The sequence below is a fragment of the Panthera tigris genome, chromosome X (genome assembly GCF_018350195.1).
Source record: "Panthera tigris isolate Pti1 chromosome X, P.tigris_Pti1_mat1.1, whole genome shotgun sequence".
Taxonomy (NCBI): Eukaryota; Metazoa; Chordata; class Mammalia; order Carnivora; family Felidae; genus Panthera; species Panthera tigris.
This window is the reverse complement of record NC_056677.1, coordinates 81,260,902-81,276,617: the sequence shown is the minus strand read 5'-3', so window position 1 is coordinate 81,276,617 and position 15,716 is coordinate 81,260,902. Positions and strand designations below refer to the sequence as shown.

At 37.1% G+C, this 15,716-nt stretch overlaps 1 protein-coding gene across 3 annotated transcripts in view; it reads right to left on the bottom strand.

Annotated features, from left to right (window-relative positions):
* Positions 1–842: 842 nt before the first annotated feature.
* The window catches only part of CENPI (centromere protein I), an 80,963-nt gene continuing 66,089 nt past the window's right edge, over positions 843–15,716 (bottom strand). The window contains exons 19-21 of one of the 3 annotated variants that reach the window (XM_042975066.1): positions 4,928–4,969; positions 4,209–4,225; positions 903–957 (exon numbers count right to left, since the gene is read on the bottom strand). In XM_042975066.1, coding sequence (XP_042831000.1) covers positions 951–957; positions 4,209–4,225; positions 4,928–4,969 — 66 coding nt within the window. In that variant the 3' untranslated portion in view covers positions 903–950. Of the gene's footprint in view, positions 958–3,322; positions 4,226–4,927; positions 4,970–15,716 lie in introns of those variants that run through there. The other 2 variants (XM_042975065.1, XM_015542899.2) reach the window with 2 other exon arrangements.

The following is a 15,716-nucleotide window of genomic DNA, read 5'->3' as shown; positions in this document are numbered from 1 at the left end:
ATAAGCTAAGATTCCTCCTAGAAAGCTAAAAAAAATTGCTCTTCTGCTACATAACTAAAAGTAGACTTTAGGGCACCTGGGTGGCTCAGTTAAGCATCCAACTTCAGCTCAGGTCAGGATCTCACAGTTCCTGGGCTCGAGCCCCACATCAGGCTCTGTGCTTACAGCTCAGAGCCTGGAGCCTGTTTCAGATTCTGTCTCTCCCTCTCTCTCTCTGCCCTTCCCCTGCTTGTGTGCTCTCTCTCTCTCTCTCTCTCTAAAATAAATAAACATTAAAATAAATAAATGAATGAATGAATGAATGAATGAATGTTAACTTTAATTCACATGTACTTATTATGCTTCTGGGGAAGACATCTTTTTCTGGTATTATAAATATAAAGCATTGATGATTCAGATCAAAAATATATTCTGTTAAACATTGTTGGCCATTGTTGCTATAACAAAAATACCATAGACTTGGTGATTTAAAAAACAAATTTATTTCTCACAATTCTGGAGGCTGAAAGTCCAAGATCAGGGTGCTATAACATGGACAGGTTCTGGTCTTCTTTCTAGCTTGTACATGGCTACCTTCTTGCTGTATCTTCACATGGGGGAGAGAAAAATCAGTATCTCCCTTGTTTCTTTTTTTTTTTTTTTGAGAGAGAGAAAGCACGCGAGTCAGGGAGAGAGGCCGAGAGAGAGAGAGAGAGAGAGAGAGAGAGAGAGAATCTTAAGCAGGTTCTACACTTACTGCAGAGCCTGACATAGGGCTTGATCCCATGACCGTAGGAACAGTACCTGAGCCAAAATGGAGAGTCAGACGCTCAACCAACTGAGCCACCCAGGTCCCCTTCTTGTCTCTTCTTATAAAAGTACTAATCTCATTGATGAGGACTCCACTCTCATGAACTAATTACCTCCCAAAGGGTCCACCTCCAAATACGATGATGCTAGAGGTAAGGGCTTCAATGCCTGAATTTGGGGAAAAAACATTCAGTCCATAGCATCCATCTTTATCAAAAATAGAATTCTTATGTGACAAAAATATAGGCTTTCTATAATAAAAAATGAAGTAAAAAGTTACATCAATTGAAAAGAGATCTTAAAAGTATAATATCAATTTTAGAGAATATTTTTTCTTATTTCTAGTAAACCATTGTGTGACATAAAATGTATCTGATTTAGAGAGAATGTCTGCTATGTTAACAGAAATTATGTGAGATACCATAGACTTATCTAAACTTTTCTTTCCAGGTCATCCTCAAGACCAAGAGGAAGAAATTATGATAAAAAGAAAAATAAAATGTTAGAAATCTAACAGAAATTTAGTATTGAACATTATTAAGTCAATATTTATAACATCAACAATGTTACATAAATACTAGGTAAAGAAAATTAGTTATTTTTGTACAATTGGGATAATAAACCAAATTTTCTATTTTTCTCTTCTAGACAACTTTTGCACTAAAGCAAAATATTCTTATTTAAATCTTATTTTTGTCATGAACATTCTTCAAAAAAGAGTTTTTAAATAACTAGATTTGGCTTATTTGCACATCCATTTATATAATCTTAAGTGGGTTAAAAAAATTGATCAAGAGAATAATATGGACTAAAAAGATCCCCAGGGAATCCTTACTGAACAAAAAGACAAACATAAAGGAAAATAGTTTTTTTCCTGGGTCAAAAACTTAGGTTTAGAAATTTCTTCCATGACTGGAAGACTGTTAGGGGTTAAATTTTAGGAAAAATAATCAAATCCCTTCTCACAATTGAAGTTCCATATGACCTTAAAGACAAAAATATCATGTCCTGAGTAACAATATGGAAAGTTATTTAGAACACAACCTTAAAAACAAAGAGAACACTCTAAATGAGAAAGGGTATCTATTGGGGACGCTATCACATTTACTTCAAAGTGGCTAAAACTTTTTTACCTGGGTATATAGGCAATATTCCACACCAATAAATACTCCTTCTTGTTTGACACACTTTTTTCACTTGGCTTCCAGTCTCCTGACTTTTCTTTTAGCCACCAGTGGGTCTTTCTCAGTCATTTGCTGGTTCCTCCTTTTCTCTTCTACTTTTTAATGTTGGCATATACCATAGGGCTCAGTCCTATGATGTCTTTATCTGCTCTTTTCTAGCTGCACTAAATGATCTTATATGATGTCATGTCTATTCACTAATGACACCGAAATTAAGTCTGCCAGTCCTAACTTGTACCCTGAATTCTAGACTTGGGATATCCAACTGCCTACTCCATCTTCAACCTAACATGGCCAAAACAGAACTTTTGATTGAACACTCCTCCAAATCTGTTCCTCCTCCAGTATCCCACATCTTTGCAACCCAGAATTCCCCCAGTTGCTCAGTCAAAAACCTAAGAGTCACCCTTTTCTTCTCTCTTTCCCTCTCATATCCAAGCTAACAGCAGATCCTATCTTCTCTACCTTTAAAGTAGAGCCTAAATCCAATACCTAACCATCTCCCCATCATCTACCATACTAGTCTAAGACTCTTTACTGGAACTCTAATAACTTAACCGGTCTCTCTGCTTTAACCCTTAATTCTCTTCAGTCTAACTAACCTTCAAACAACAGCTCCCATACAGGTAAGCCAAAGTATATCACTCTTCTCTCAATCCTTCTAATGACTTCTTATTGTATACCACATTATTAGGGCCTTTATGAACTACTCGATGGTTTCTTTCCTATGTCATTCCTTACCATTCTTCTCCTTTAATTACTATGTTGTAACCTGACTGGTCTCTCTGCTAGCTCTCAAAAGTATGCCAACTAAGTTAACATTTTTAAGCCCTTCACAACTTGCCTTTGACTCTGCCCAGAATGCTCTTCCCCCAAATATTCACATGGCCCATATACTTATTTCATTAGGGCTTCTGCATAAGTCACCTCCTCCAATAGGCCTTAGTCCCTAACCACCTTATCTAAAGTAGCAACCCTCTAAATATTCTCTCCCTATTCCTTGTTTCTTCTTTATAGCACCTCATGTTATATTTCTGCTTACATTTTTATTGTCTGCCTTCTCCAAAAGGACGTAGTAAATTTCACAAAAGCAGTACTTTGTATTGGTCACAGCTATACAACCAGCACACAAAAGAATATCTGCCACATAGTAAACTAGATAAATATGTACTGAACCCCAAAAATGAATGAATGGGATTCGAGTCTGAGCACTACCCAATAATATAGTTTTATTTTGCTTTAGAGGAAAAACAAAAGCCACAAGAATGTGCCCTTAAAACCAAAAGTAAACTCAGCTTAATTTCTCTCAAATGACATGAATTTTATTAAAAGGAGAAGAGTTACTCAGTAGCAGTGAATTTGAATTTTCAGCAAAATATTCTAGCTATGATAAAATTTTTTTAAAAGCTTCAGAATGATCCCCCAAAATAAAGTCTCGGTTTATTTAAATGAGCCTGAACATGTAAAAATGGGACATGTAACATATACATATATACACATACACAAAATAGTACAGTTTTATGAAATCAAAGTGGAATAAATGGGAACATTTTAGATTATCCCACAATCCTCTCCCCTTCCTTCTCTCATCAAATTGCTACCAGTGAAGGCCCAGGAAGCTACCAATTAGCTAGAGCTGGCTTTAAGCATTAGAAATGTATCCTGTTAACTTGATGCTGACATTGTTGTTCACAATAAGGAAAATGGCAATATCCCCAGAGGTTTCAGAAGCAGCAGGGCTTTTTGCATGAGTATGTCTGTGGCTTAACTGCCACTATATGTTATCTGCTCTCTTCCACTGATGCAACTTAGAGTCCACAAGAATGTGAAAAATTCCACCATCTAATAGATGAATCTCTTTATGTATAATCTGGTGGAAGGCTGAGACTGATGGTGAAGTCAGTTTTCACTAGTGGGCTAAAGAATCTAGATCTTGAAAAATAAATTTAGCCACACTGAGGCTCTCCTGAGCCATGCACAGAAGGCCAGTCCAAGTGCTCCGAGGATGGCAGTCTGTTGAACAGATTATGGCAACTCAAGTTGAGCCACTTGGCCTCTCTAGCAACAAGGAAAAGAATTTAGTCCGGTATGGTTAGTTTGTTTCAGTCAAAACTCATTTAATGTTGATGATGTGGTTTATGCTCTCTGGTCAGGGGGGTAGAAGAACGATGAATACTACTCCTTATGAAAAGTTTCAAGCCTTGTAACCCCTCTGAAAATAAATAGTCCAAATACCAGTTCCATTTCTTTCCCTGCAGGCACAAAAAGGGGAAAATTACTTATCAAATATTTACTAGGCTTATTCTCTACCTCCTGATCTTTGCCTAGGAAAAGTTCCCAATGTCCTGAATGCACATACCAAGAGTTAGCTCAGAGGAGCCAGGTTTATAACTGGAACTCAGGCACTAAGTAATATTCAAACCAGAAAGTACCCATAATTTAAGGGCTAAACATTCCTTTTATTATACTGGCAAAAAATTTTTTAGCTGTTCAACTGAACAAGTACTATGAAATGGAAATGGGTCATCATTCGCACATTCTAGAAATTTAACATTTAAAATAGCTAACATGGGACCAGACATTATATTACTGCCTACATTAAATATGTACACAACAGAGTTTCTGTAACAATGAGACAACTGTGTTAGGTTTTGTTGAATCAGCCTCATTACAGTCACACTTTGAATACATGCAACTGTATTATAAAATGAGAAAATGCACAGATACAACAGCAAGAGTCAAACTATGAATAGCTGTATCTTAGAGAAGACTGTATAGGGTATGTGCCAATAAATGCACATCAAAGTCACTGGAATGAATTCAGAAGGCAAACACTTCACTTTGACTTTGTGGAGGCAGCAGGATTAAGGTTGGGAGAAAAGTGAAGGTATAAATTTTTTGATGAAATGAAGCTGTAGTAAATCCCTGAACATGATGAATATAAATTTATTTACCCGAACAGAGCTCATGTTTACTCTCCTTTCTTCTGGCCATTCCTTAAAAAACAAAAGCAAAAAAGAAGTGGGGAGATATGAGGATGGAAATATTTGGTTAGTAAAAATTACTAGAAAATTAAGATAGCTCTTCATTGTCTGATTCATTTGCTACATTTTATTCCTGCTATCGCTTTTGGATTCCTTTTGAATAAACACTCACGATAGCCTTCGATATTGCTCCCTAGAGTACACACAGAAGGAAAATAAGATCACAGTGAAGAAAGTATACATCATTTTGCTAATTTATGGCCTCAAATATGTACTCAGTCACTGGGGTGAAGATGAAAGATGTTAGAGAAGGCTTCTTCTGAGGTATAGGACACCCGAACGGAGTCCTGAAGGATGAGAAGGAAGTCTGGTGAGGCAGTCTCTGTACACAGTAGATTCTATAAAAACTGTGATTCTTTATGAAAACGCAGATCTAGGTGATCTCATTTATTTCCTATCTTTAACTATCACCCACTATACTTCAATGAAAAGTCATTAATTCTAAAACAAACATTTTTATATATTACTAAAACTATGCCTATTAAACTATATATAACACAACGTCTTCTAACACTTAAAATTTAAAACATTTTTATTTTATAATGATTGAGTTTTAGACGTAGGCAGATTTTGATCATATATCCTTTTTATAAACATGAAATGATAAATATAAACAAAATTAAGTAGGGAAAGTATTCAGAGTCCTACTCTTCTGAATTACTTTTCTACTCAAGAGCTGTAGATAACTATGTTTTTTTTTCCCACACAATATCATCTTCTGTGCCAGAGTGTTGGCAATGGAACATTTCTTATAAGAACTAAAAGATACTGGTACTGGGATCCCAATTACATAAACCTAACCTACTTTTGGCACCTGCTTCTAAGAAAGTCCATAACATGTATAGTTTACTGCTTCCCTCCCCTCTTTCCTCCAGGACATTTGGTTTTTGGGGCTTAAAAGAGTGTTCCAATATTTCCTGCAAGTTTTTTCCCCAAGCTTCTGACAACCATCCCACAAGGTCTGATTTTGGCAACCCCCCAGGGCACACTCAAAAACAGCAAATGATGGGGCACGTGGGTAGTTCAGTAGGTTGAGTGTCTGACTTCGGCTCAGGTCATGAACTCGCGGTTTGTAGGTTTGAGTCCCATGTCAGACTCTGTGCTGACAGCTCAGAGCCTGGAGCTTACTTCTGATTCTGTCTCCCTCTCTCTCTCTCTCTCTGCCCCTCCCCCCTCACACTCTGTTTCTCTCTCTCTCTCAAAAATAAATAAACATTTAAAAAAATATTAAAAAAACAGCAAATGACAACTATATCTTGATTGCTGCCTGGCTGACACTGATCACAAGACTCATCCTGATCTCTGAGAAGTTCAAAAGTGAAAAAAATGTGTTTTTACCGATTAAATATACTCTAAACTCCATGCTGATGAATTCCATATTTATATCTCTAGTTCCAACTTCTCTCTTGTGCTGCAAGTCCAGCTACAAACTGCCTAATTACACTTCTCTTAGATATCTAACAGGTATCTCAAACCTAAGTAGGTCAAAACAGAACTTGAGTCTCAACTTGCCCTCCCCCAAAACCAAAATAACTTCTCCTATTCTTTCATCATTATTCCTGTTATTAATAAGTGGAACCAACATCAACCCAGTTGCTCAAGTAAAAAAACTCGAAAGTCCTTTTCTTTTCCTCATTCCCACTTCCAATAAAATCATCAAGTCCTGCCTGTTCTACCTCTGCAATATATCTCAAACCAGTCCACTTCTATCCATCTCCACTACCACCACATATATACAAATCTCTATTGCTATCTCCTGTATAGACTCCACCAACAGCCTCCTTATTGGTGCCCCTGCAGCCACTTGGGCCTCCTCTTATAACTCTGTCCTCCAGAAAAAAGCCAAAGTGATGTCTATTAAACATAAACTCAGACCATACTACAACCCTGCTTTAAAATTTTTTAATTGTTTCCCATGACACTCCTAACAGACTCATAAGAGAGATAGCCCCTGAATCTCTGCCACCTTATTTCATTCCATTTTCCCTCTTTTCCTTAAGCTCTAAGCCAAACTGGCCTTCATTTTTCCCTTGAACCCCTTGAGCCACTGTGCCATTCCCACTGCCTAGAATGCTCTTCTTCCAGCTATTCTTAGGCTGGCTTATTCTCATCTTTTAGAAGAAATCTCAGACCAAATACCACCTTCTCAAAAAGCCTTCCTTAAATACCCATTCCTCACAACTCCCCAGTCACTTTCTCTCACCCCACCCTGTTTATGTTCTTCATAGCACTTCTCAAAATTTATAATTATCATGTTTATTTATTCCTTACTTGTTTATTGTTTGTTCTCATTAGAATATAAACTCCATTTGGGCAGAGATACTGGTATTTGTCTCCATAGGCACTATACTCCCAGTGTGAGAAGCACAGTAAACACAAAAATATTTGTTGAATGAATAAAGAAACAACTATTGATTCAAAGGTAATTATGATAATAAAATGTAGAGCTTCAGAATTGCCTGAAATGAAGGCTCTTCAAATGTTGAAAATATTTTGACTCATTAAGTGAACAGAGCTCTTTGACACTGAAAACTGGTCAAATTATATTTACTAAATTATCTCTAAAAAGCTGACTAATTTGAAACATTAACAATGTTAAAATTCAGTAAAATCAAAATGTCAGAATCAAATCATACTACCATGGTATCAGAGGTTATTTTTACCATCTCAAAGGTAAGATACTTAGATAATGAACAGTTAGTTGGTGACAAGGGCTCAAAAAGGCGCTCTTTTTAAAACAAAGATTGACATTAAAGCCTAGTACTTTCAGAACCATATAGAAACATCATCAGTTTAAAAACTGGCAGTTTCAGGGGCGTCTGGGTGGCTCAGTCGGTTGAGCGTCCAACTTCAGCTCAGGTCATGATCTGACGTTTCCTGAGTTTGAGCCCCACGTCGGGCTCTGTGCTGACAGCTCGGAGGCTGGAGCCTGCTTCAGATTCTGTGTCTCCCTCTCTCTCTGCCCCTCCCCCACTCATGCTCTGTCTCTCTTTGTCTCAGAAATAAATAAACATTAAAAAAATTTTTTAAAAAAACTGGCAGTTTCACATTTTGCCAAATGTGCTCTATGCCACTAGAATTTAAATCTTCTAGTCAGAACCAACCTTCCTTAATAAACATTTTAAAAACTGTTTTCTGCTTTAAAAGAATGTGTCAATTCCTGATCTTTCAAAATGAGTTTGCTCACCTATGTTCTAGTTGATAATATTTACTACTTTAGAGACTGAATTTTATAACACACACGGTCTAGAAGAAAAAATTATTTGACTTATAAAAATCATTTATACTTTATCTATGGTTTATTACATGCTTTGCCAAATAAGAACTGGATGCAACATTATTGACTGGGTATGGAGAAACCAACAACCATTCATGGTTAGCAGTAATGTAAATCTGTATGAATTCTACTGAAAGGAATTTAACAACACCCAACAAAATTAAAAAGACATAACCTTTGAGAACAATTCCACTTGAGAGCAATTTTATCCAGACACACTTGTATATGTATGAAATGATGTATATGGTTTAAGAATATTCATTAGAGGGACACCTGGGTGGCTTCGTCAGTTAAGCATCTGACTCTTGGTTTCAGCTCAGGTCATGATCTCACAGTTCGTGGGTTCAAGCCCCGCATGAGACCCTGTGCTGACAGTGTGGAGCCTGCTTGGGATTCTCTCTCTCTCCCTCTCTCTCTGCCCCTCCCACAGTCAATCTCTCTCTCTCTCAAAAATAAATTTTAAAAATTAAAAAAAGAATATTCATTAGAGTATAATTTCAAAACAGAACTAGAAACAACTTAAATGCTCAACTTACAACTTACATGCTTAACTTTAATATAGATTCATATGATGGAATACTATGGAGACAACAAAAAGAATGAGGCAGCCCTTTGCATACAAAAATGAAACAAAGCCAAGATATTGAGTCAAAAATTCAAGAGGCAGTAGATATCGTATATAATGTTGTAAAAGATCATTTACACAGAAATATACAATATATCTCTAGAAGGATATTCAAGAAATTGAATGTGGGTGCTTTATGATAAAAAGTGTCCATATGGAGTTTCACTCCCAGGAGAAGATCATGAGTTCTATGGACACACTCCCCAGAAAATGAGAAAATTTGGCAAAGACCATTTTTAAAAACCCAGCACTTAAAGTATCTGGAAATTGTCCTAAGGGTATATTAATGTACAAATATAACAATATTTATTCAAGAAAATCTACTAAAATTCTGTAAGAACAGCAAGTGTCTGGGGCATGTGACCTGATCTTTCCTATGTGAGTGTGGCTGAAAGGTCAGGGCTGTAAATACCTACATTAAGAATGAAGGAGGGGCACCTGGGTGGCTCAGTCAGGTTAGGCCATGACTTCAGCTTAGGCCATGATCTCTCGCAGTTTGTGGGATCGAGCCCCACACTGGGCTCTGCACTGGCTGTGTGGAACCTGCTTGGGATTCTCTCCCTCTCTCTCTCTGCTCCTCCTCCACTTGCACTCTCTCTCTCTCAAAATAAATAAACTTAAAAAAAAGAATGAAGGAAGATTTCAATTGAATAATCTAAACTACTGCCTTAAACTAGAAACAGGAAGGCAAACTAAACTCAAAGCAAAAAGAAATTACAGGTGACCCTTGAATACAGGGGGTTAGGAGTGCCAACCCTGGCACAGTCAAAAACTCTGTGTGTAACTTTGACTCCCCAAAAACTTAACTACTAATAGTATACTGTTGACCTGAAGTCTTACCAATAACCTGTCAATTAACGCATATTTTATACACATTATACATTGTATTCTTAAATTTTTTTTTAACGTTTATTTATTTTTGAGACAGAGAGAGACAGAGCATGAATGGGGGAGGGTCAGAGAGAGGGAGACACAGAATCTGAAACAGGCTCCAGGCTCTGAGCTGTCAGCACAGAGCCCGAAGCGGGGCTTGAACTCACGGACTGCGAGATCATGACCTGAGCCGAAGTCGGCGGCTTAACTGACTGAGCCACCCAGGCGCCCCTATACATTGTATTCTTACAATAGAGTAAGCTAGAGAAAAAAATGTTATTAAGAAAACCATCAGGAAAATACATTTACAGTACTGTACTGTATTTATTGAAAAAAAAGGGGGTACCTGGGTGGCTCAGTCGGTTAAGCAACCAACTCTTGGTTTCAGCTTAGGTCATGATCTCACGGTCATGGGTTGGAGTGGGCTCTGTGCTCACAGAGCAGAACCTGCTTTGGATCTTCTGTCTCCCTCTCTCTGCCTCTACCCCGCTCATGTTCTCTCTCTCTCAAGAATAAATAAATGTTAAATTTTTTTAATTAAAAAAAGAAAAAAAGAGAAAGAAAAAAATTCTGCATTTAAGTGGACCCATAGGAGTCTCAGACTTCCTAATTCCAAAACTTACTCCAAAGTTACAGTAATTAAAACAGTATGGTACTGGCATGAAGACAGACCTATATACCAGTGGAACAGAACAGAGAGCTGAGAAATAAACCCTCATGTATAATATGGTCAAATTATCTTTGAAAAAGGTTTCAAAATCATTTAAAGGGGAAAGAACAGTCTCTGTAACAAATAGTGCTGGGAGAACCAGATATACACAAGCAGAAGAATAGAGGTGACCACTTACTTTATACCATATACAATAATTAATTCAAAATGAATTATAAACCTACACATAAAACTTAAAACTATAAAATCCCTAGAAGAAGACACAGGAGGAAAGCTTTATGACATTGGATTATGCAATGATGTCTTGGATATGACACTGAAAGTACAGGCAACAAAAGCAAAAACAGAAAAAAAGGCAAATGGGGCTACCTTAAACTTGAAAACTTCTATATATTAACAGGCACAATTAAAAGAGTGAAAAGGCAACCTATAGAATGGGGGGATATTTTGTAAATCATTTATCTGATAAGGGGTAAATATCCAGATTTTTAATTTTTATTACCTTTTTTAAAAGTTTATTTATTTTGAGAAAGACAGCATGTGATATGAGTGGGGGCAGGGGCAGAGAGAGAGAGAGTGAGAATCCCAAGCAAGCTCCATGCTGTCAGTGAAGAGCCTGACATGAAGCTCACTATCACAGGCCATGAGATCATGACCTGAGCCGAGATCAAGAGCCAGATGTTTAACCAACTGAGCCACTCAGGCACCCCCAGACTTTTTATATAAAGAACTCATACAACTCAACAACAAAAAAATAAATAACTTGATTTGAAAAAATGGGCAAGGGACTTGAATAGACATTCCTCCAAAGAAGATATACAGATGACCAATGAACACAGGAAAAGATGCTCTACATACTAATCATTAGGGAAATGAGAATCAAAACCACAATGAGGTACCACTTCACATTCATAGGATGGCTATTTAAAAAAAAAGGGGGAAAATAAGAAGTGTTGGTGAGGACATGGAGAAATTGGAACCCATGTGCCCTGCTGGTATGAATATAAAATTAATATGGAAACACCTACGGAAAACAGCACAGTGTTTCTTCAAAAAAATATAAATAGAATTACCATATGATCCAGCAATTCCACTTCTGGCTATATACCCAAAAGAACTGAAAGCAAGGACTTGAACATACAATTTTATAGCCATGTTCATAGCAGCATTATTTTCAAGAGCCAAAAGTGGAAAGTAATCCAAATATCCATCAAAGAGCAAACAGACATGGGTGGATCTAGAGCGTATTATGCTAAATTAAATAAGTCAGACTGAGAAAAACAAATACCATATTTCACTCATGTTAAATCTAAAAAACTAAACAAATGAACAAGCAAACAAAAGGCAGAATTAGACCTATAAATACAGAGAACTGATGGCTGCCAGAAGGAAGGGGGAGTATGAGGGATAAGCAAAATGAGTGGTGGGGAGTGGGATACACGGCTTCCAGTTATCAAATGAATGGAGTCATGGAAATAAAAGGTACAGCATTATATGGTGACACATGGTAGCAACACTTGTGATGAGCATAGCATAATGTATAGAAAGACTGAATCACTATGTTGTACAACTGAAACTAATGTAACATTTTGTAAACTGGAACCTGCTTCAGATTCTCTCTCTCTCTCTCTGCACCTCTCATGCTCATGCCCTGTCTCTCAATAATAAATAAATGTTAAAAAAATTTTAAAGGAAAAGAAGTCTTTTCAACAAATGGTATTAGGAAAACTGAAGCACCACATGCCAAAAAATGGAGTTAGATACCTATATCACATCCTATGCAAAAATTAACACAATTTTTTAATCTAAAAAAAAATCACAATTTTTAATCTAAAAAATCTAAATATAAGAGCTAAAATTATAAAACTCATACACAAAACATGGGAATAAATTCATGATCTTGGGTTAGGCAGTGATTTCTGAGCTATGACATCAAAAGCACAAACAATACACTAACAACCAATTATCCAAAAAGGTAATTAAGAAAATCCTATTTATAATAGTTTTCAAAAGAATGAAATATTTAGGAATAAACTTAACCAAAGGATATGAAAGACTTATACACTGAGAAACTATAAAACACCAATATAAGAAATGAAAATATATGTAAAAATGTTTGAAAGACATCCTGTGTTCATGGATTCTGAGAATTAATATTGGTAAAATATACATACTAGCCAAAGCAACATACAGATTCAAAGATTCAATGCAATCCCTATCAAAATCCTAATGGCATTCTTTACAGAAAGAAAAAAAAAACTATGAAATTCATAGAGAACTACAAAAGACCCTGAATAGTCAAAAGAATTTTCAGCAAGAATAACAAAGCTAGAGAAATCATACTTCCTGATTTCAAAATATATAGCAAAGCCTCAGTAATCAAAACAATATGGTACTTGTATAAAAACAGACACAAACCAATGGAACAGAACAGAGCTCAGAAATTACAAGGGTGCCAAGAATACACACTTGGGAAAGGAGAGTCTCTCCAATAAATGGTGCTGGGAAAACTGGGTATCCATATGCAAAAGAATGAAATTGGACCCCTACCTTACAACACTTACAAAAACAAACTCAAAATGGATGAAAGACCTAAATGTAAGACAGGACGACATCAAAATCCTAGAGGAAAAAACTGGCAAAAACCTCTTTGACCTTGGCTGCAGCAGCTTCTTACTCAACACGTCTCCGGCAGTGAGGAAAACCAAAGCAAAAATGAACTACTGGGACTTCATCAAAATAAAAAGCTTCTGCACAGCGAAGGAAACAATCAGCAAAACTAAACGGCAAGTGACAGAATGGGAGAAGATATTTACAAATGACCTATCAGATAAAGGGTTAGTATCCAAAATTTATAAAGAATTTACTCAACACCCAAAAAACAAGCCAGTGAAGAAATGGGCAAAAAACATGAATAGACACTTCTCCAAAGACATCCAGGTGGCCAACCGACACATGAAAAAATGCTCAATATCACTCATCATCAGGGAAATACAAATCAAAACCACAATGAGATACCACCTCACACCTGTCAGAATGGCTAACATTAACAACTCAGGCAACAATAGATGTTGGCGAGGATGTAGAGAAAGAGGATCTTTTGCACTGCTGGTGGGAATGCAAACTGGTGTGGCCACTCTGGAAAACAGTATAGAAGTTCCTCAAAAAATTGAAAATAGAACTAGCCTATGACCCAGCAATTGCACCACTAGGTATTTATCCAACGGATACATATGCTGTTTCAAAGGGGCACATGCACCCCAATGATTATAGCAGCACTATTGTTGATAGCCCAAATGTCCATCGATGGATGAATGGATAAAGAAGATGTGGTATATATACAGATAAAGAAGATGTGGTATATATATACAATGGAGTATTACCTGGCAATCAAAAAGAATGAAATCTTGCCATTTGCACCTACGTGGATGGAACTAGAGGGTATTACGCTAAGCAAAATTAGCCAGTCACAGAAAGACACATATCATATGACTTCACTCATACGAGGACTTTAAGATACAAAACAGATGAGCATAAGGGAAGGGAAGCAAAAATAATATAAAAACAGGGAGAGGGACAAAACATAAGAGACTCTTAAATATAGAGAACAGAGGGTTGCTGGAGGGGTTGTGCGGGGGGGATTGGCTAAATGGGAAAGGGAGGGGCTTAAGGAATCTACTCCTGAAATCATTGTGGCACCATGTGCTAACTAACTTGGATATAAATTTAAGAAAACAAATAAATTATAGAAAGAAAAATTCAAAATTAAAAAATCTATAAAAAATTTTTAATTAAAAAAAGGAAGAAATCCTGCCATTTAGGACAACATGGATAAACCTGAAGGAAATTATGCTAGGTGAAATAAGCTAAACACAGAAGGACAAATATTACATGGTACCACTTATGTGGTGAATCTAAAATAATCAAACTTGGGACACCTGGGTGGCTCAGTTGGTTGAGCATCCAACTTCGGATCAGGTCATGATCTCTCTGCTGCCAGTGTGGAGCCCGCTTCAGATGCTCGGTTTCCCTTTCTCTCTCTGCACCTCCCCCACTTGTGCTCACTCTCTCTCAAAAATAAACATATACATAAATAAACAAACAAACATATTCCTAGAAATTGAGAGCAGAATGGTGGTTGCCAGGTGCTGGGGAGACAAGGACATACAAAGTCATTTTTCAAAAGCACAAATGATAAAGGAAAAAAATTCATAAATTAAAAGTTCAACAAAATTAAAAACTTTTGTCCTTCAAAAGATAGCAACAATGAAAAGACAACCCACAGAGTAGAAAACTTTTATAAATCATTTCTCTGATAAGTAATTTAGAATATAGAAATGATTCTCAATGAGTCGATAACAATAAAACAAATACATTAAAAATAAACTAATTTAGGGGCTCCTGGGTGGCTCAGTTGGTTAAGCGTCCGACATCAGCTCAGGTCACGATCTCGCGGTCCATGAGTTCGAGCCCCGCGTCGGGCTCTGGGCTGATGGCTCAGAGCCTGGAGACTGCTTCCGATTCTGTGTCTCCCTCTCTCTCTGCCCCTCCCCCGTTCATGCTCTGTCTCTCTCTGTCTCAAAAATAAATAAACGTTAAAAAAAAATTAAAAAAAAATAAACTAATTTATTTTTTATTTTTCTAAATGTTCATTTATCTTTGAGAGAGAGAGACAGAGCACAAGTGGGGGAGGGGCAGAGAAAGAGGGAAACCCAGAATCTGAAGCACGCTCCAGGCTCTGAGCTGTCAGCACAGTGCCCTATGCAGGGCTCGAACCCACAGACCGGGAAATCATGACCTAAGCTGAAGTCACACGTTTAACCGACTGAGCCACCCAGGTGCCCCCAGAATAAACTAATTTAAAGTAAAAGTAAACCAAAAAATGGTCTGACTCTTGATTTTGGCTTAGGTCACGATCTCATGGTTCTTGAGTTCGAGCCCTGCATCTTGCTCTCTGCTGTCAGCACAGATCCCGCTGCACATCATCTGTTCCCCTCTCTCTCTGCCCTTCCCTTGCTCATTCTTTCTCTCAAAATAAATAAACTTTAAAAAATGGGCAAAAGGTCTGAACAGACCTTTTTCCAAAGAAAATATATAATGGGCAATGGGCAATAAGCACATAAAAAGATGCTGAACATAAACAGCTATCAGGGAAATAAAAACTGAAACCACAATACGGTACTGTATCACACCCTCTAGGATGGCTAGAATAAAAAAAAGAATAACAAGTCTTGGGGAAGATATGGGGAAAACA